This window comes from Nematostella vectensis, chromosome 14, assembly GCF_932526225.1.
Source record: "Nematostella vectensis chromosome 14, jaNemVect1.1, whole genome shotgun sequence".
Lineage (NCBI taxonomy): Eukaryota > Metazoa > Cnidaria > Anthozoa > Actiniaria > Edwardsiidae > Nematostella > Nematostella vectensis.
In genome coordinates this window covers 12,600,117-12,622,292 of record NC_064047.1, presented here as the reverse complement: position 1 = coordinate 12,622,292, position 22,176 = coordinate 12,600,117, and the positions used below count along the sequence as shown (strand labels likewise).

Sequence of the window (22,176 nt, the reverse complement as noted above, 5' to 3'; positions counted from 1 at the left end):
GATGCATAGCTTTCGTAGCGGATGCTCCATCACTCTCTCACTACTTGGAGTACCTTACGAGGATATAGCTTGACATGTTGGTTGGTCGTCAGTCGTAACAGCGGAGTACTACACCCAAAAAGACAAAGTAATGAACGCCGGCACAACAGCCTCAGCACTAGCAGCTAGCACCACCCCTTCGATTGGCGAGGCGCCTGCTGCCCCCACATTAACCCGAATATTCTCTGAGAAAAAAGAGCTCACGGGCCTCTCCTTGGCTTTCCCCTAAAAGTTCCGCCCAATATCCTTCTCTAGGGGATAGGGTTTGATTTTCTGAGTTTTGGGAAAGGTATCCTCTCTTTTTCGGTTCTTTCAGGTAAATCAGCCCTTAGTTTAATAAACGTTAAGCTGTAGGTAGCGTCATCCGAGGTCAAATCATTTCCCATAACTCAACCCTCTAAGATCGAGACAATAAGCGGCCTGGTTACTTCGATAAAAATCATTCACTATCTTTGGCGAGTTTATAGACTGATAGACCAATGTGTATGAGATGTTTATGAGATGAACTGTCTCGTGTTTGGTCACAAGTCGTCGCCGTGTAGAGCGAATTTCGCTGTTAAGCGCACTGCAGAGGATAACGAAGACCGCTAGCCGGAAACAGCCGCCGCAGTCAAGCGTGATATTTTTGTTGATGACCTGTATACGTGCTGTGAGAGTAAAGAACAAGCCGTTAAACTACGTGAGGATGTTACCGCACTTACGACCAAGGGAGGATTTCCCATGCGCAAGTGGATTTCGTCGTCCACTCAGTACCCGAGGCGGAGCGTAACGTTCCCAAAGAAGCATTGGAATTGAGAGAGCTGCCACAAGGACACACTGGAAGTGAAATGGAACCCTCAAACTGTCACCCTAGGATTTGAATTTGCACACGTCGACCGCCCTCCAGTACTAAGCACAAAGAGTGGAATACTCAAGAGATTGGCTGAACTGTATGACCCGTTAGGATGGGCGAGTCCGTATGTAGTACGCGCCAAGGTCATGATGCAGCGTACGTGGTCACGTGTTCACGTGATATGGTATGATTATATACAGCCGTCGGATTTGTCCTCAGAGTGGAGCAAGTAGGAAGGAGAGGTGGCCGCCTTGAAGTCCTTTGTTGTCCCACGATACCTTTACCGCCAACCCAGTATGCCATGGACGAAGTAGCTAGGCGTGTTCTGTGATGCGTCAGAGGAGGCATGCGCCGAGGCCGTCTACATGCGCACGACGTCAGCAGTTCATAATGTCACGTGTCACGTAGTTGTCGCCAAGACGCGCCTTATGCCAATAAAGCCTATCTCCATCCCAAGAGTAGAGCTGATGGCGTGTCAGTTAGCCGTGCGACTCGCAAAGACAATATGTGAGCAGCATGATCTGAGTATGCGTAACGTGATTTATCTGTCAGATTCCACTAGTGCCTTGTGATGGATCCGAGGAGAGCCGAGGAATTTCCGCCCGTTCATAGCCAACCGAATGGCGCAAGTGTTGACAGACAGCGACCCCATCCAGTGGCACCACGTTTGCACAGAGGTGAATATCGCAGATGTCGCCACTCTCACTGCAAGTGAGATACATGCACAGTCCGTATGAATTCAGGGACCGTAATTCGTAAAGCTACAAGTACAAGATTGGACAGTTGATCAGGTTCCAACTGTTGCACCACCATCTGAAAAGGCGGAGCTGAAGAAGAAGATCCTGAGAGTACGAGCAGAAGCGACCCAACCATTGATTGACGCAGCTGCGTACTCAAGCTGGTTGAAACTGCGCCGTGTGATAGTGTTTCCGCTACAAATAACGTAATAGAGATCAACGCAAGAGCGGAGCACTCAGTGTACAAGAGATAGCGGACGCTGAGTTATACTGGACCAAGTAGACACAAGAAGCAAGGTTTTCCAGTATTGAGTCATTGTCCAAGGGACACCCTGTTCCTCGTACAAGTAGATTTGTAAGCCTCGACCCGCAGCTAGTCGATGGAGTGCTTCGTGTAGGGGGTAAAATTGACAAAGCTGATTTACCATGGGAGGTCAAGCACCCGGTGATCTTCGACCATGGGTATGACGTCACACGTCTGATAGTGACTGATTATCACCGCAAACTCATCCACGCGGGAGTGGAGCACGTGTTTATCCACATGCGGGAGAAATTCTGGATCTTGCGCGGTCGAGCTGGGATCAAGAACTGCACAGTGATGTGTCCGTTATGCCATCGCCGTCATCTGGAGCCGATGAATCAGAAGATGAATGACTTTGCCAGCTACGCGTCTCGCTGGTGTCAGTACGCCGTTCAAATACGTAAGACTTGATTACGCCGGACCGTTTCAAGTTCGCCTTGGTCGCAATCACGTGGAGAAGCGCTATTGGGTTTTGTGAGAAATTATTAATAAAAAAAACACGAAACTCACTGAGCGTTTAGAAGTGATCATTTTAATTACCTCTGTGAAGTTTCGTAAAATTAGGTCATCCCTACCTCATTCATCATATTAATGGTTTTAGTCGCCGAATTAACCATGTATAAAATTGTAAAATTTAATACGGCTGAATTTAATGCGAAGTTAATACGGCCTTTAAACTAGGCCTTAGACGTTTTGTTTTTACAAGGTACAGCGGGGTCGACCAATTTTTTCTACTGTTGTACTTCTGTTCGATTAGGCTGTGGCATAGTGGAGCTATATTCAAAACAACTCAAAGAAGAAACACTTTTGGGGCAGTACCGGTATTTATTTTGCCATTAAACACTATACAGCTAACGATGGAATAGAGCTTGTACCACACTCCGTTTTAATGTGCTTGTCTCCTAAGGATACAGGTCCTTTTAATGTGCTTTTATTCTAAGGAGGCAACTCCTTTGGTAGCTCGATACGGACTGATACAGATACTGACAAGATGGTGTGGTTTTCAGAGTATGATGCGTGACCTGAGTGCAGGCGATAAGCTGTTATTCTTTGTGCTGCATCGAGCTACCGTTGAACTGCCGTGACACAACCATGAGAACATGAGGCAACCATTGCAATCATGAGGCCTTCGCTACCAATAACCACTGACTGCGCATTGCAACATTCACACGTGACTCTATAATTATTCATGAATTATGCCGTGTAATAAACATTTTACCTGCTTAATAAAGCCAAGTCTGATTTCTTCTTATGTAAAAACTTGGCCAATGGTCAGACTTAGCTTCCTTTTAGTAGCTAACGGACTCAAGACCAAAGCGTCTAAATTCCTTTTCTAAAATAACTCTCGAAGATGCGAGTCCAAAATTTTTTTTGTTCAAAATAATTAAACTACAAATATTTTTTTCGATATCCTCAATGGAAAAATTAACAAAAACACATTTTTAGCACTTTTATTTCCGTTAACTTTAGCAGGTTCGCAGCTAAGTCATTCCTTTCTTATTTAAAAATGTGAAAAAAATTCGAGTATATGTTTGTAAAACGTTTGTGAAATACGTGCGTTATCGATGTTTCGTGCATTGATTATATTTGCAGAATGACACGCTCTACAGCGGTCAGCGAGAACTACGCGTCTGTTGTCCATTTTGTTTGTTGTCATGTCATGTGGAAAAGCCGTTTCGAGATGACGTTGAAAATTGGACAATGAAAACTTGTCACACTCAAAGTAATTAGAGTTCATTGTGAGTTATCCCCAAAAATATGTACCTGGATATCAAAGGGGCAATGGATCTCATGACTTTCAAGTATAAAAAGTTATGAAACAAAATCCCGTCTTGTTATAGTCACACAGCACAGTAAGGAGAAGAATTAAGTTAGCAATTAAAAAAGCAACAAAATCTGTTTAGAATGGGAAATAACTCAGTGAACGTAGGCTAGTTTTGAAAACCAGCGTTATGATAAACGCTATGGCGCGCTTTTGCCTGAAAAGAGGGTTTGTTCTGTTGTTCTTCTTGTGATACTCCAGGTGTCAGGGTCTGATAGATCGGTTTGGCTGCCTTAAGCTCCTCGTACGTGTGATTTTTAGCTTCAAGCACTTCTCTAGGTACAACGTAATTCTTTGTTGGAAGGCTTGGCGATATGATCTCGTAAAGAGGCGCGGGCTTGGTGACGCCTTCGCGGTTGTTTTCCAGCTCAGGGATGTCACAGTACTCGGGATTCTCGTATGTGAAGCGTTCAGGATCCTTCTCTGGTGGCTTGCGAGATTTCTTTTCCAAGTCGTAGTAGTAGTATTTACGACGGAACAGTATACAGCAAGCGACAGCCACTAGGACAGCAACAATGACCACAACCACAGCGATTACCACAATTTCGGTCTGAGAAGATTCTTCTTGTTCTTTCTCTTGGGGGCCTATTCATGAACAAAGCAAAGCAAAATAATAAACTTGTCAAATCTTATCCTGTTGCCGTTATTGTTTTGTTCGCATTTGAATCAAATACCAGCTGCTGTGCAGTTGAAATATTCAAAATATAGAAACAAATAGTGTCTATTAATAAGGGATCATTGCAGCTGATGTGGTACTGCTCATTCTTGTTGTTGCTGTGCAGTGTGGGTGTACTTACGTAAGATCTTAAGCGAGTTCGGATCTGCGTTGATGTCACCAAGCTTCCCATCCTTGAGTTCATCTGCCAAAGGTCCAAGCGGGTCCTTCTTCTCAGTTTTGAAAAATAGCTTAAACTTGGCTATAACACTTCCCTTGCTGTCGATAATCAAACTTCAAAACTCAAAAAAGCGAAATAAAAATATATTCGAAAGGGGCACAGAAAATAGCTGTGAATTCTTAGTTTAAAAAAAATGAAATGAAAGTTGGCTCACCTGAACGATTCAATGTTGACTCTCTGGAAATCTGCATCATTCTTGTAGGTTGCCTGAAACTGATGGAAAATGCACTCTCAATTGTTGGAGTTGCCTGAGCTCCACCAAGTCGTGGTTAAAATGGTGTTACTGTGAACTGCATTGCTACGCGGCTGCACTTAATAAAGTTTCAAGGATCAAGCTAAAACATGCTCATAAATAATCCTTTGGGCGCCCTTTTGATAGAGTCCTGATTGATGGAAGATTTACAGTTTCTGTGGCCGCGTGTCCAGAGAAAATTGCAGGGTTGAGTCCAGATGAGCAATTCATTGATCACGGATCAATTATGTTCAAACAGGTATCCTTAGTTCTAATGATAGGTGACTAGATCTATCTAGGAACTTTTCCTATCAAATACACAAATAAAATGTTTATTTTTTTCTTAACAACCAACGAGGGAATCAAACGGAGTTGAGCTCATCTCGTCAAATGACCACCGGACCCCCTCTAGACACGTGCTTTGACTTCGAGACTTTATCCTGATGGCTGAGTACTCCTGTGCAAGATGCTTTAAAGTACCTTTTTTTCCAAAGACGTTTGCAAGTCGTTATACTCTTTACTTCTTTTATCAGACAGCTCATTTCTCCAAGGAATCTTCAAACGACACTGTGCAGTATATTCTAGAAAAGTATTCAAATAAGCCAGTTAAACAAGTTTGGGTAAAAATAAGAATGTTTAGATAAAAATAAAACTATAACATTGTATGAAAAAATGAAATATTAAAATGTATGGCTGCAATAGACACCTGCTGCAATTGGCACTTTCGCAGTGCTCCGGATATTTGTGGATGTGGTCGGATCTGAAACAAAAAGTAAGCTTCGTACATAAACTTCTGCTTATGAATTGAAAAACGAAACCACAAACTCCTGCTTTATGAGCCTGATGGTCAGGAGTGTATCGCTCTGCGTCTACATCCCCACACTTAAAACGGTCAATATCTGCGCATCTCATAACATCCCTCCTCTCTCCCCTCAGCTAATATTTTTTTTAATCGTTGTTGAAGCTCGGTCGACGATACTAATAAGAAATTATTGTTTTTGGCATTAATTTAATTTGCGTTGTGGGCAATATATATTATGTTGGATATCTGTTGATTGTATCTTTTACCTTCTGAAGTAACCCTCTCCGGTGACGTTGGCAGGTCGGTCGACGCTGATGAAGCTGATAAAAATAAGATAATTACATTGAATCAGCTGGTGTAAAAAAATATAACTATAAGGTGGATTGATACCATACAAAAGACCATGATGTAAGAGAACGAATCCCCCGTCTTAGGGTATGTTCCAATGATGTCGTCCGTGAAGCTATTTTTAAAACAAGCAGTTATTTTTATATACGCCTCTGATTGGCTAGCGCTCACGTATCCTACCCGCGGGGTCTTAATAGTGATGACTTTTTTTTGTAGTAGGAACCCATGTAGAGATGCGCGTTTTTGTCAGTTGTGATGTTTTTGCGTCTCGCGCCACTATTCCCATGTATATGAGCTTGTAATAATTCACCTTCTTCAGTCTGCCCTGCAGAAGTCTTATAAAAGACGAAAATTTGGCAGAGTCGAATTCCAGTTTTTGCTGTACAGGCTGATGACGAAATATAGCTCTTGGCCAATAAAAAACGAATAGACGTAGCGATTTTAAAAGTATATATTATGTTAGCTTATCTATGGTGCAGTTTTCATAGATTAAAAATATCACGGCTTTTTAAAACTCAGTGCCTGATCATATGCTTAAGCAATTCTCTCCGTTGTTGTTGACAGCTCGGTCGACGATACTATTAAGAAATTATTGGTACTTATTTAATTATTTTTAACAATGATTCATTCCGTTTCGACGAGCAGTATTTAAAAAAAAATATATCTGCATATTTTATCATTTACCTTTTGAAGTTACTCTCTCTGTTGTCGTTGGCAGCTCGTTTGAAGATACTAATAAGAAATTATTGGTTCTCATTATAAGCATTAATTTAGTTCGTTTGGACAATAATCTATAAAAAGTCTGATATCATTTAATTGTATTTTCACCTTTCGAAATAACTCCCACCGTTGTCGTTGGCAGCCTGGTCGACGAAACTAATAAGAAATCATTTAGTAAATAAACCCATTCTGGCGGCTGGAATGTCGACGGATAATGTCCAAGGATGAGAAATGGTACGAAAAATAAACAGTTGGCCGAAAAGCAAAGTTTCGAGGGCAACTGTGAAATTTTTATTTTATTTTTTTAATTTTTGTGAAATTTTATTTAATATTCCAGTGTTTACACTAAAAATGCGAAAAGTGTCTTCTGCGCGCCCTGACGTGCACTGAAATAACGCCACGAGCACGCTCTTATTTTTGCCATTCGCAATCCACAAAAATCCATGCAACAATTTTTTCATTAGAACAAAAACTACAAGCTCAAAACTTGCAGTTCAACTGATTGATTTTCTTCTAGACGGTTTTCTTATTGCTCTACTGAGAGCTGGAATAGAAATCGAAGCAAAAGTTTTCAATTTTGAAATGTCTTCAGCGCGCGCGCTGACTTGCACGAGAATGACGCCACGAGCTTCAGTTGGCAGCTCGGTCATCGGGGATGAAGCTGGTAAAAATATAACCTTAAGGTCTTTGGATTGATATCTTATGGTGCAATTTCAGTAAAAGTGCCATAAATTATTGCAGATTGTTTATTCGTTCTTGGTGCTTATCATTCACCTTTTGAAGTAATTCTCTCCGTTGTCGTTGGCAGCTCGGTGGTAGATACTAATAAAAAATTATTGGTTATTTTTGTTTTTGACATTAATTTATTTCGCGTTGATGATTGATATATATAATTAAGTTGGATATCAGTACTTTGTATCATTCACCTTTTGAAGTAACTCTCTCCGTTGTCGTTGGCAGCACGGTAAACGACGACGGAGCTGATAAAAAAAGATGATAGCATTTTTATTACACCCATTTCTCACAATATTTTCCATGTGATCACGTGGAGATAAGAATTGCAGTAATTGGATGTAGTGCATTTTGCATATAAGCAAGATCACTTTGTTCATAGCGAAGCCAGCGCTTTTTCAATTATGGCGCCTACTTGCGCCTGCAAGAATTCTGGTTCACAGCTAGTGCATTGCAGGCTGATGACGACATATAGCTAACGGCCAATCAAAAACGAATAGACGTAGCGATTTTGAAAGTATATATTATGTTAGCTTATCTATGGTGCAGTTTTCATAGATTAAAAACATCACGGCTTTTTAAAACTTAGTGCCTGATAATATGCTTAAGCAATTCTCTCCGTTGTTGTTAACAGCTCGGTCGACGATACTATTAAGAAATTATTGGTACTTTTTTAATTATTTTTAACAATGATTCATTCCGTTTCGACGAGCAGTATTTAAAAAAAATATATATATCTGTATATTTTATCATTTACCTTTTGAAGTTACTCTCTCTGTTGTCGTTGGCAGCTCGTTTGAAGATACTAATAAGAAATTATTGGTTCTCATTATAAGCATTAATTTAGTTCGTTTGGACAATAATCTATAAAAAGTCTGATATCAGTTAATTGTATTTTCACCTTTCGAAATAACTCCCACTGTTGTCGTTGGCAGCCTGGTCGACGAAACTAATAAGAAATTATTTAGTAAATAAACCCATTCTGGCGGCTGGAATGTCGACGGATAATGTCCAAGGATGAGAAATGGTACGAAAAATAAACAGTTGGCCGAAAAGCAAAGTTTCGAGGGCAACTGTGAAATTTTTATTTTAGTTTTTAATTTTTGTGAAATTTTATTTAATATTCCAGTGTTTACCCTAAAAATGCGAAAAGTGTCTTCTGCGCGCCCTGACGTGCACTGAAATTACGCCACGAGCACGCTCTTATTTTTGCCATTCGCAATCCACAAAAATCCATGCAACAATTTTTTCATTAGAACAAAAACTACAAGCTCAAAACTTGCAGTTCAACTGATTGATTTTCTTATAGACTGTTTTCTTATTGCTCTACTGTGAGCTGGAATAGAAATTGAAGCAAAAGTTTTCAATTTTAAAATGTCTTCAGCGCGCGCCCTGACTTGCACGAGAATGACGCCACGAGCTTCAGTTGGCAGCTCGGTCATCGGGGATGAAGCTGGTAAAAATATAACCTTAAGGTCTTTGGATTGATATCTTATGGTGCATTTTCAGTAAAAGTGCCATAAATTATTGCAGATTGTTTATTCGTTCTTGGTGCATATCATTCACCTTTTGAAGTAATTCTCTCCGTTGTCGTTGGCAGCTCGGTGGTAGATACTAATAAAAAATTATTGGTTATTTTTGTTTTTGACATTAATTTATTTCGCGTTGATGATTGATATATATAATTAAGTTGGATATCAGTACTTTGTATCATTCACCTTTTGAAGTAACTCTCTCCGTTGTCGTTGGCAGCACGGTAAACGACGACGGAGCTGATAAAAAAAGATGATAGCATTTTTATTACACCCATTTCTCACAATATTTTCCATGTGATCACGTGGAGATAAGAATTGCAGTAATTGGATGTAGTGCATTTTGCATATAAGCAAGATCACTTTGTTCATAGCGAAGCCAGCGCTTTTTCAATTATGGCGCCTACTTGCGCCTGCAAGAATTCTGGTTCACAGCTAGTGCATTGCAGGCTGATGACGACATATAGCTCTTGGCCAATCAAAAACGAATAGACGTAGCGATTTTGAAAGTATATATTATGTTAGCTTATCTATGGTGCAGTTTTCATAGATTAAAAACATCACGGCTTTTTAAAACTTAGTGCCTGATCATATGCTTAAGCAATTCTCTCCGTTGTTGTTGACAGCTCGGTCGACGATACTATTAAGAAATTATTGGTACTTATTTAATTATTTTTAACAATGATTCATTCCGTTTCGACGAGCAGTATTTAAAAAAATATATATATCTGTATATTTTATCATTTACCTTTTAAAGTTACTCTCTCTGTTGTCGTTGGCAGCTCGTTTGAAGATACTAATAAGAAATTATTGGTTCTCATTATAAGCATTAATTTAGTTCGTTTGGACAATAATCTATAAAAAGTCTGATATCAGTTAATTGTATTTTCACCTTTCGAAATAACTCCCACTGTTGTCGTTGGCAGCCTGGTCGACGAAACTAATAGGAAATTATTTAGTAAATAAACCCATTCTGGCGGCTGGAATGTCGACGGATAATGTCCAAGGATGAGAAATGGTACGAAAAATAAACAGTTGGCCGAAAAGCAAAGTTTCGAGGGCAACTGTGAAATTTTTATTTTAGTTTTTAATTTTTGTGAAATTTTATTTAATATTCCAGTGTTTACACTAAAAATGCGAAAAGTGTCTTCTGCGCGCCCTGACGTGCACTGAAATTACGCCACGAGCACGCTCTTATTTTTGCCATTCGCAATCCACAAAAATCCATGCAACAATTTTTTCATTAGAACAAAAACTACAAGCTCAAAACTTGCAGTTCAACTGATTGATTTTCTTATAGACTGTTTTCTTATTGCTCTACTGTGAGCTGGAATAGAAATTGAAGCAAAAGTTTTCAATTTTAAAATGTCTTCAGCGCGCGCCCTGACTTGCACGAGAATGACGCCAAGAGCTACAGTTGGCAGCTCGGTCATCGGGGATGAGGCTGGTAAAAATATAACTGTAAGGTCTTTGGATTGATATCTTATGGTGCGTTTTCAATAAAAGTGCCTTAAATTGCAGATTGTTCATTCGTTCTTGGTGCATATCATTCACCTTTTGAAGTAACTCTCTCCGTTGTCGTTGGCAGCTCGGTCGAAGATACTAATAAGAAATTATTGGTTATTTTTGTTTTTGACATTAATTTATTTCGCGTTGATGATCAATATATATTAAGTTGGATATCAGTAGTTTGTATCATTCACCTTCTGAAGTAACTCTCTCTGTTGTCGTTGGCAGCTCGGTAAACGACGATGAAGCTGATAAAAAAAGATGATAGCATTTTTATTACACCTATTTCTCACAATATGTTCCATGGGATCACGTGCAGATAAGAATTGCGGTAATTGTATATGAAGCATTTTGCATATAAGCAAGATCACTTTGTTCATAGCGAAGCCAGCGCTTTTTCGATGGTGGCGCTTACTTGCGCCTACAAGAATTCTGGTTCACAGCTAGTGCATTGCAGGCTGATGACGAATAGAATCAAAAAGCCCAAACTGCCGCGATCTCGTACCAGAACAATGAATACAATATACCAAAAACTGGAAATCGACTGGAAGAGTCGATTTCCAGTTTTTGGTGTATTATAGGCTGATGACGAAATATAGCTCACGGCCAATTAAAAACGAAAGGACTTAGCGATTTAAAAAGTATATATTATGTTAGCTTAGCTATGGTGCAGTTTTCATATATGAAAAATATCACTGTCTTTTATCGGATCCTTGTGTCTAATCATATGCTGAAGTTATTCTCTACGTTGTTGTTGACAGTCGACGTTACTATACGAAATTGTTGGTACTCATTTCATCATTTTTGACATTGATTCATTGCGCTTTGATGAGCAATATATAAAAAAATTGATAATTGTTTGTTGTATCATTCACCTTTTGAAGTAACTCTCTCCGTTGTGGTGGGCTGCTCGGTCGAGGATACTAATAAGAAATTATTGGTTATTTATTATTTTTCACATTAGTTTATTTTGCGTTGATGAGCAATATAATATTATATTAAGTTGGATATCTGTTTATTGTGTCATTCATCTTCTGAAGTAACTCTTTTCGTTGGCGTTGGAAGCTCGTTTGAAGATACTAATAAGAAATTACTAATAAGTTATCATTAGGATCATCAATTTTTTTCGTTTCGATCATAAAAAAAATGTATAAAACGTTTGATATCAGTTGATTGTATTTTTCCCCTTTCGAAGTAACTCCCATCGTTGTCGTTGGCAACCTGGTCGACGACACTAATAAGAAATTATTGTTATTGTTATTAACATTAGTTTATTTTGGGTCGATCAGTGTTATATAACAAGTTGAATATCTGTTGATTTAATTATTCAGCTATTGAAGTAACTCTGACCGTTGTCTTTGGCAGCTTGATCGAATTATTCCTTATTTAACATTAAGTTATTTCGTTTCTATCAACAATATTATATAATAAGTTTGATACCGGTTGATTGTTGTCGTTGGCAGCTCGGTCGAAAGTAATGAAGCTGATAAAAAAATGATAGCTACGTTTGCTGACCTCGTAAGGAGCATATTATTTAGCTGAAAGATATCAATTTTTTTATAAGTCTCCCATGTCAATCATCTAGTAAAAACTGCTTCCTCCGCTGTTTTTCTCAACATGGTCATTGGTGTTTAAAGTTAAGACTAACCGAACATGGCGACCATGTTTCCATGGTAACGAGTCTTCGGTTACTGATCTCTGTCCCAGGCCCTGACTTAGCGACTGACTAATGGCTCTATACATTTTGCTTCTTGATGTCATTTACCTGCCAAAGTGACTCTCTCCGTTGCGGTTGGAAGCTGGGTCACCAGTTCTAAAAAAGGATCAACAGGATTTGGATAACTAGAAGAACTACTACACTTAACCCATTGACTCCTGGATAACTAGAAGAACTACTACACTTAACCCATTGACTCCTGGATAACTAGAAGAACTACTACACTTAACCCATTGACTCCTGGATAACTAGAAGAACTACTACACTTAACCCATTGACTCCTGGATAACTAGAAGAACTACTACACTTAACCCATTGACTCCTGGATAACTAGAAGAACTACTACACTTAACCCATTGACTCCTGGATATTTTTTTAGGTCTGGCAACATATTATTACCGCTCCCTACATAGGAGAGAGGAAATCCCTTACTTTTAAGAGAAAGTTTTGACAGAGGCTGTTTCTTTCGGCTTTAAAGCAAAAACACAATTTTCACTATAGTCACCTGTTATATATTTTGTTTCATTTAACACAAAACTAATAACGCGTTTGTATCTCTGCGCAATCGGTTACGTTTTTACCTGTTGAGGTAGCGCTTTCTGTCGTCATCGGAGGCTTGGTCGCTGGTACTTGAAATGAATAGTAAGTTAATATTGGCATGAAAAGAAAAAAGACGTATTTGTTAAAAAAATAATATTCATATTAATATTGTATAATGCGTGTATATCACAATGCAACCTCCATCCTGCCATGAAACGAAAAAGGCCTCATTTATCATAAATGTATGGAACATTTGTACAGGACCCGAAATGATCCCAGGACCCGAAACGATCCCAGGACCCGAAATGATCCCAAAAAGTACCCAAAGTGATCCCGGGACCCGAAACCATACCGAGGAGTCCCCGAAATCGACCTCAAGGAATTGCGGTAATGGACAAAGGGAATAAAGGAAAAAACACTTGCAACTTTTAAAGCATAATTAAGGGTTTTGCCCCGGCGGTAAACCCATAAACAGAGTCCAAAACAAATACACAACTTTTAATTGCGACTAAAAGGAATACAACACTAGCATAGCACAGCCTTGCTCAGAACAATCGAACTGTTAACCTTCCATCACACTCTAAACATTTGCAGTTCCGACACATGACACATGACTAGATGACTCTGACAATATAAATCTCGTTTCCGGTAAACTCACCCCTAAAAATCCATATTCATTTGACAACCAAACGTGTATTTCACCACGAAATCCATGTTCACATGAGCGAATATTTACCGACACATTTTAGGCAGCCGGTTTGGCAGAGAAGATCGCGGAATAACAAAAGCACACTGAGTAATGCACTCGAACAACCCTTTTACTACCGTTGCAAGATGTGGCTTTTGTTGAAAGCAATATTTATGTGAGTTTTAATTTCCTTTATGTAGTCGGCACATGATAGGTCTTTCATTCACCGAATACAAACAAACATGCACAAAAGTAACCTTAAGAATAACCTTATGTTTTATCTGTGGATCGATGTAGAGACTTTCTATCTGTAAATCTTTTTATCTATAAATGATTTATTCACGGTTCTTCTGGTTCTTCAAATTTCTATCACGGGAATTGTCATTTGACCCCAATTTCTGACTCAACCACTGTATTTCCGGCGCAGTCGTATATTAAAATATTAAAAAAAATTGATACTATGGTTTTAGTTAATGTAAGTTTCCTGATAGTTAAACAAATAACGTTAAATTGTTTAAGTTAAATTAAGTTAAATTGTTAAGTTTGATACCGGTTGATTGTTGTCGTTGGCAGCTCGGTCGAAAGTAATGAAGCTGATAAAAAAATGATAGCTACGTTTGCTGACCTCGTAAGGAGCATATTACTTAGCTGAAAGATATCAATTTTTTATAAGTCTCTATGTCAATCATCTAGTAAAAACTGCTTCCTCCGCTGTTTTTCTCAACATGGTCATTGGTGTTTAAAGTTAAGACTAACCGAACATGGCGACCATGTTTCCATGGTAACGAGTCTTCGGTTACTGATCTCTGTCCCAGGCCCTGACTTAGCGACTGACTAATGGCTCTATACATTTTGCTTCTTGATGTCATTTACCTGCCAAAGTGACTCTCTCCGTTGCGGTTGGAAGCTGGGTCACCAGTTCTAAAAAAGGATCAACAGGATTTGGATAACTAGAAGAACTACTACACTTAACCCATTGACTCCTGGATAACTAGAAAAACTACTACACTTAACCCATTGACTCCTGGATAACTAGAAGAACTACTACACTTAACCCATTGACTCCTGGATAACTAGAAGAACTACTACACTTAACCCATTGACTCCTGGATAACTAGAAGAACTACTACACTTAACCCATTGACTCCTGGATAACTAGAAGAACTACTACACTTAACCCATTGACTCCTGGATAACTAGAAGAACTACTACACTTAACCCATTGACCCCTGGATATTTTTTTAGGTCTGGCAACATATTATTACCGCTCCCTACATAGGAGAGAGGAAATCCCTTACTTTTAAGAGAAAGTTTTGACAGAGGCTGTTTCTTTCGGCTTTAAAGCAAAAACACAATTTTCACTATAGTCACCTGTTATATATTTTGTTTCATTTAACACAAAACTAATAACGCGTTTGTATCTCTGCGCAATCGGTTACGTTTTTACCTGTTGAGGTAGCGCTTTCTGTCGTCATCGGAGGCTTGGTCGCTGGTACTTGAAATGAATAGTAAGTTAATATTGGCATGAAAAGAAAAAAGACGTATTTGTTAAAAAAATAATATTCATATTAATATTGTATAATGCGTGTATATCACAATGCAACCTCCATCCTGCCATGAAACGAAAAAGGCCTCATTTATCATAAATGTATGGAACATTTGTACAGGACCCGAAATGATCCCAGGACCCGAAACGATCCCAGGACCCGAAATGATCCCAAAAAGTACCCAAAGTGATCCCGGGACCCGAAACCATACCGAGGAGTCCCCGAAATCGACCTCAAGGAATTGCGGTAATGGACAAAGGGAATAAAGGAAAAAACACTTGCAACTTTTAAAGCATAATTAAGGGTTTTGCCCCGGCGGTAAACCCATAAACAGAGTCCAAAACAAATACACAACTTTTAATTGCGACTAAAAGGAATAAAACACTAGCATAGCACAGCCTTGCTCAGAACAATCGAACTGTTAACCTTCCATCACACTCTAAACATTTGCAGTTCCGACACATGACTAGATGACTCTGACAATATAAATCTCGTTTCCGGTAAACATCACCCCTAAAAATCCATATTCATTTGACAACCAAACGTGTATTTCACCACGAAATCCATGTTCACATGAGCGAATATTTACCGACACATTTTAGGCAGCCGATTTGGCCGAGAAGATGGCGGAATAACAAAAGCACACTGAGTAATGCACTCGAACAACCCTTTTACTACCGTTGCAAGATGTGGCTTTTGTTGAAAGCAATATTTATGTGAGTTTTAATTTCCTTTATGTAGTCGGCACATGATAGGTCTTTCATTCACCGAATACAAACAAACATGCACAAAAGTAACCTTAAGAATAACCTTATGTTTTATCTGTGGATCGATGTAGAGACTTTCTATCTGTAAATCTTTTTATCTATAAATGATTTATTCACGGTTCTTCTGGTTCTTCAAATTTCTATCACGGGAATTGTCATTTGACCCCAATTTCTGACTCAACCACTGTATTTCCGGCGCAGTCGTATATTAAAATATTTAAAAAAATTGATACTATGGTTTTAGTTAATGTAAGTTTCCTGATAGTTAAACAAATAACGTTAAATTGTTTAAGTTAAATTAAGTTAAATTGTTAAGTTTGATACCGGTTGATTGTTGTCGTTGGCAGCTCGGTCGAAAGTAATGAAGCTGATAAAAAAATGATAGCTACGTTTGCTGACCTCGTAAGGAGCATATTATTTAGCTGAAAGATATCAATTTTTTATAAGTCTCCCATGTCAATCATCTAGTAAAAACTGCTTTCTCCGCTGTTTTTCTCAACATGGTCATTGGTGTTTAAAGTTAAGACTAACCGAACATGGCGACCATGTTTCCATGATAACGAGTCTTCGGTTACTGATCTCTGTCCCAGGCCCTGACTTAGCGACTGACTAATGGCTCTATACATTTTGCTTCTTGATGTCATTTACCTGCCAAAGTGACTCTCTCCGTTGCGGTTGGAAGCTGGGTCACCAGTTCTAAAAAAGGATCAACAGGATTTGGATAACTAGAAGAACTACTACACTTAACCCATTGACTCCTGGATAACTAGAAGAACTACTACACTTAACCCATTGACTCCTGGATAACTAGAAAAACTACTACACTTAACCCATTGACTCCTGGATAACTAGAAGAACTACTACACTTAACCCATTGACTCCTGGATAACTAGAAGAACTACTACACTTAACCCATTGACTCCTGGATAACTAGAAGAACTACTACACTTAACCCATTGACTCCTGGATAACTAGAAGAACTACTACACTTAACCCATTGACTCCTGGATAACTAGAAGAACTACTACACTTAACCCATTGACTCCTGGATAACTAGAAGAACTACTACACTTAACCCATTGACTCCTGGATATTTTTTTAGGTCTGGCAACATATTATTACCGCTCCCTACATAGGAGAGAGGAAATCCCATACTTTTAAGAGAAAGTTTTGACAGAGGCTGTTTCTTTCGGCTTTAAAGCAAAAACACAATTTTCACTATAGTCACCTGTTATATATTTTGTTTCATTTAACACAAAACTAATAACGCGTTTGTATCTCTGCGCAATCGGTTACGTTTTTACCTGTTGAGGTAGCGCTTTCTGTCGTCATCGGAGGCTTGGTCGCTGGTACTTGAAATGAATAGTAAGTTAATATTGGCATGAAAAGAAAAAAGACGTATTTGTTAAAAAAATAATATTCATATTAATATTGTATAATGCGTGTATATCACAATGCAACCTCCATCCTGCCATGAAACGAAAAAGGCCTCATTTATCATAAATGTATGGAACATTTGTACAGGACCCGAAATGATCCCAGGACCCGAAACGATCCCAGGACCCGAAATGATCCCAAAAAGTACCCAAAGTGATCCCGGGACCCGAAACCATACCGAGGAGTCCCCGAAATCGACCTCAAGGAATTGCGGTAATGAACAAAGGGAATAAAGGAAAAAACACTTGCAACTTTTAAAGCATAATTAAGGGTTTTGCCCCGGCGGTAAACCCATAAACAGAGTCCAAAACAAATACACAACTTTTAATTGCGACTAAAAGGAATACAACACTAGCATAGCACAGCCTTGCTCAGAACAATCGAACTGTTAACCTTCCATCACACTCTAAACATTTGCAGTTCCGACACATGACACATGACTAGATGACTCTGACAATATAAATCTCGTTTCCGGTAAACTCACCCCTAAAAATCCATATTCATTTGACAACCAAACGTGTATTTCACCACGAAATCCATGTTCACATGAGCGAATATTTACCGACACATTTTAGGCAGCCGGTTTGGCAGAGAAGATCGCGGAATAACAAAAGCACACTGAGTAATGCACTCGAACAACCCTTTTACTACCGTTGCAAGATGTGGCTTTTGTTGAAAGCAATATTTATGTGAGTTTTAATTTCCTTTATGTAGTCGGCACATGATAGGTCTTTCATTCACCGAATACAAACAAACATGCACAAAAGTAACCTTAAGAATAACCTTATGTTTTATCTGTGGATCGATGTAGAGACTTTCTATCTGTAAATCTTTTTATCTATAAATGATTTATTCACGGTTCTTCTGGTTCTTCAAATTTCTATCACGGGAATTGTCATTTGACCCCAATTTCTGACTCAACCACTGTATTTCCGGCGCAGTCGTATATTAAAGTATTAAAAAAAATTGATACTATGGTTTTAGTTAATGTAAGTTTCCTGATAGTTAAACAAATAACGTTAAATTGTTAAATTGTTTTTAAAACTGAAAGCCAATCCCTCCACATTCCTTTTGTTTGCCCATTACTGCAATTACTTGGGGTTCATTTCGGGGACTTCTGGGGATCGTTTCGGGTCCCGGGATCAGTTGGGGAACTTTTGGGGATCGTTTCGGGTCCTGTACACACTTCTCAATTTATAAGATTTTAGGATTAAAAATCAACAACAACAAAACCAACAACAGTGTAACGCAAGCCGGGCCCAGGCATTGATAAAAATAATGACCTGCTTATATTCGAGATCTACATGTAAGGCTCTTACCTATGCACGTTTTTCCATTTCCTGATAAACCTACAGGACACGGACCACAGACAAAACCACTCTTGTCCTCGGTACAGTTGACACCAGGATAACACGAGTCTTCAGAGCAGTTCGAGATTTTCACATCGCAAAGTCGACCCTTGAATCCAGCATCGCACTTACAAGTGTAGCCGGCGACACCATCGACACAGGAACCTAAAGTGAAGTGATGTTAAAAGAGATTAAAAAAGCTCGTAAGCTGATCATATGTAGAGATGAACAAAAGGCGGTACTAGGTGAGTGTCTTGCTACCAATCTGATTTCATCATCATACACTTACCGTTGACACAAAGATTCGACTGGCATTCATCAATGTTCATTTCGCAGCGACTTCCATTGAATCCTTTCGGGCACGCGCATTCGTACTGGCCAGACCCCCTAGGGTAGTAGGGATGGGGATAGCATGTACCTCCGTTTTGGCATGGGCAAAATTGCGCCATAAGGGTAATCGCGGTTGTATCGTTAGCATTGCACTCATCTGTCGCTACGAATGTGAACGTCTTGTTGTCTGTAGACGTCATGGTGTAGTTCAGCTGCCCGTTTGGTGTGAACGTGTAACCTTGCGCATCCGTGCTAGTGATCCTGTAGTTTATTGTACGGTTTTCAGGGTCAGTTGCCTTAAGTTGAAGCGACAGATTTTCGCCAACGAGAGCGAACCAAACAGACGGAGAGGTAAAGTTTGGAGGGTAGTTCACTGAAAAAATATTTGAACAATTAGTAATCTAATCATTTTAGTTTTAAATAATAAAACAAAATTTCTTCTAACTGAGGGTTATATAATTTTCTATTTATGTCATACATAAAAAAAATTGCTTTTGTTCTGGAATTTCTAGTTTGAATTGGGCAGTCTTCATACACATTCTTGCAAATCTTTTGTATAGGTGACGATAACCTATGTAAAAATACTGTGTTTTTTTTGCTTGTAATATGAGAATATGAGCTCAAGCTTTTTAAGTTAATGCAGTGATGTCAGTGTAGGGAAAAAAAGAAGAGAAAGACATCTTTTTATTCCTGACTACGAACTACAAGTCAAATCGGCAAAAGTCAAAATTTGCAACGAATATACAAACAATAGTATTATTCTTATATGAAATTGAAGTACGCTTGTGTAATATCAGACACCATAGGGTTAGAAAACAAGTTCATAGTAGCTAATGGTAAAACAACATTGTTGTTCGTGCGGGTCTTTTTTTTTGTTTCTTCTTTAATCTTAAAAACATTTTACGCTTTTTTCTGCAACACGAGTTCCATCTCTACCCTTTTAGGTAGCACTATAACCTAAGCTGTTTGGAAAGGGTTCATATTACAGTGGCGGATCTAGGATTTAGAAAGGGGGGGACCTTTCTGCTCCCCTCCTGGGCGCGGTAGTTGGTCAAGTCAATCTCATTTTTAGCCGGGGATTATTGTATCGCTGTTGCTAAAGCTTTGCCACTAGGGCATGTTGATAAATTTGCTTATCCACTCTACTATGTGCGAGAATGAATTTGCCGGTTGCACTCCGTCTAGCGTGTGGAATAAAAAAGCCCAAACTGTCTTATTAAAGACGAAAATTTGGCAGAGTCGATTTCCAGTTTTTGGTGTACCGTCTAGCGGGTGGCTATATATACGAGTGCATATGTTTTCTAAAGGAAGTTCACAAAGTCTGACATTAAAAAAATTCTAGATTGATATTTAAATAGAAAAAAAATTAGGCGCATCTTAAGGCTTGTTTTTGTATAATCGCTCGTATCGCGACTGTCGCCACCGTCGTCGAAAAACGTGCTGACACAAAAAATATGTTTGGAGCGATGTGAGCGATTTACCCGTTTCCATATAATCGCCGCCGTCGCCCGATTGGCGCGTAAATCGAGACAAAATAGCGGCTAGTAATGAGCGACTCTTGCTTCAAGCCAGCTATCTTCTTCTCTATGCCCTGTTACGGCGTAGAAGACAAAGAAGATTTCGAAGATCCAGAAGTGATCGATTTTGACTTTTTTTCAAATAACGCCCGAAGCCTTCTTATGTTTTTGAACTTCACATGCACTGGTTAAACTTGTCGCCTATTTTTTATGCTTTTTTTTTGTAAAGGCAGTTGTATTTCTGTACGTCTCTTCTATGAACAAGACGGTGTTCACCTCTTCGCCCAGCCAGACGCTATTTGTTGTGATAAAAGGAATTCTGGGACATGATAGAAACGTACACAATGAGCTCTGGGACACATTTTTGTAGCTACCGTCGCGACTAGTAAAGATATTGGTTTCCATTAAAAATATGAACTATCGCCGCTGTCGCAACTACACCCGAGATTTTTTTCACCCTACCGAGATTTTTTTCTATTTCCGCGACAGTGCCGTTTCTTGTCGCAGCTATCGCAGCCGTCGCCCAACAGAGCGTTTCCATATGATCGGCGCCGTCGTCGGACACATTTTTAGATGGCGACAGTCGCGACGCGAGCGACTATATGGAAACCAGGCTTTAATTGCTTAGAGCACACGCAATGTGCTATCTTTTAGGGTTAAACAATGTTGTTAAAAAGTGCTATGCCTTAGGGATTTTTATTTTATTTTATTTTTTCGCCCAACAAGCCATGTCACCCCCGTCACCACCCCTAGGTCCGCCACTGTATAATTGCTTGCCAAATTCACATCTAGACAGTTAGACGTTTTTATATGAAACACTTATGCTACTAGGCTAAATTTTTGTGAAAACTATGTGTAGACGAATTGACTCTATTTTTGTGGACGAGTTGACTCTACTTGTGGACGAATTGACTCAATTTGTGGACGAGTTGGTTGTGGACGACACGGTTTGTGGACAAAGTGACTGTAAACTTCTGAAACTCAACTTTGTTTTCCCGTCGTTTGCTGACTTTGTGAAGCATTTTTGTGGAGACGCATTTTTTGTAACTATTTTTTGTAACTATTTCATGATTGGCTAATCGCAAGCGCGAGATTAAATATGAATTGGAACAATGAGTTGTCAAGATTGCTTGAAGTTCCTTATACCAAAAGTCATAGAATGTTTGAACTGGCGCGACAGTACCTTTCCGCCGAATCCAATCAAATTGGTCAGTCTCTGGCATGCATTGCTTACACCAGTCCCTTGGGCTAGGCTGTTCAGGTGCAAAGCAGTGTCCATTTATCATACACAAATCGTTCTATAAAAAAAAAGGTGATCGTTGGTTACCCGCAAAACCGTGTTTCATTAGCGATATCATCTTACTTGAATAGCGCTATCAAAATACGTTATTACAACACTAGTGTATAGGTATACAAACATAGGCAATTATCAATCATATAATTTTCAGGAGTTCTCTAGTTTATATAGCATCAAAAGAATTCTTAGCAAACGTACCCTTAAAACGCAAACACCTTTCCTGCTACAATTTAAGCAGAGGGAGTCGTAAGAAATAAAGCTCATCTTCTCCAGACTGGCGTCGATCCTGTTGTTGGAGATCCTAATGTACAGTCCTCCCGCGGGGGTCCCGGGATTGTCGTAGTCCCCTATTTTGGTTGGTGGGTCAGGAAGGTCACATTTGACCCCAAACAGATCAAACATACCCCCTGGCAGCTCTTGAGGAGTAGACCTTGGGGACCATGCATCGCCAAAGACCTAGATATAGGTAAAAATAAATATTTCAC

At 39.2% G+C, this 22,176-nt stretch overlaps 2 protein-coding genes and 1 long non-coding RNA gene across 3 annotated transcripts; all 3 read right to left on the bottom strand.

The window, feature by feature from the left end:
- Nucleotides 1-2,714: 2,714 nt before the first annotated feature.
- Nucleotides 2,715-12,828, bottom strand: LOC125559776. Its single transcript, XM_048721449.1, has 21 exons — nt 12,801-12,828; nt 12,268-12,315; nt 11,378-11,425; nt 10,697-10,750; nt 10,548-10,595; nt 9,886-9,933; nt 9,742-9,789; nt 9,180-9,233; nt 9,028-9,075; nt 8,363-8,410; nt 8,219-8,266; nt 7,656-7,709; nt 7,504-7,551; nt 6,838-6,885; nt 6,694-6,741; nt 5,928-5,981; nt 5,566-5,619; nt 5,340-5,440; nt 4,782-4,840; nt 4,529-4,665; nt 2,715-4,316 (listed from the first exon to the last, which is right to left on the bottom strand). The coding sequence occupies exons 1-21, from the start codon at nt 12,826-12,828 to the stop codon at nt 3,841-3,843; spliced, it is 1,599 nt and encodes a 532-aa protein (XP_048577406.1). The 3' UTR covers nt 2,715-3,840.
- Nucleotides 12,829-14,306: 1,478 nt separating this feature from the next.
- Nucleotides 14,307-15,130, bottom strand: LOC125559941. The gene is made up of 2 exons (XR_007306610.1): nt 14,895-15,130; nt 14,307-14,368 (listed from the first exon to the last, which is right to left on the bottom strand). It is a non-coding gene; the product is annotated as an uncharacterized LOC125559941 (long non-coding RNA).
- Nucleotides 15,131-18,182: 3,052 nt separating this feature from the next.
- On the bottom strand, nt 18,183-21,803 carry LOC125559775 (fibropellin-3-like). Its single transcript, XM_048721448.1, has 4 exons — nt 21,578-21,803; nt 18,837-19,250; nt 18,518-18,712; nt 18,183-18,196 (listed from the first exon to the last, which is right to left on the bottom strand). Exons 1-4 carry the CDS (start codon nt 21,678-21,680, stop codon nt 18,183-18,185), a joined length of 726 nt encoding a protein of 241 aa, XP_048577405.1. The 5' UTR covers nt 21,681-21,803.
- Nucleotides 21,804-22,176: the final 373 nt, after the last annotated feature.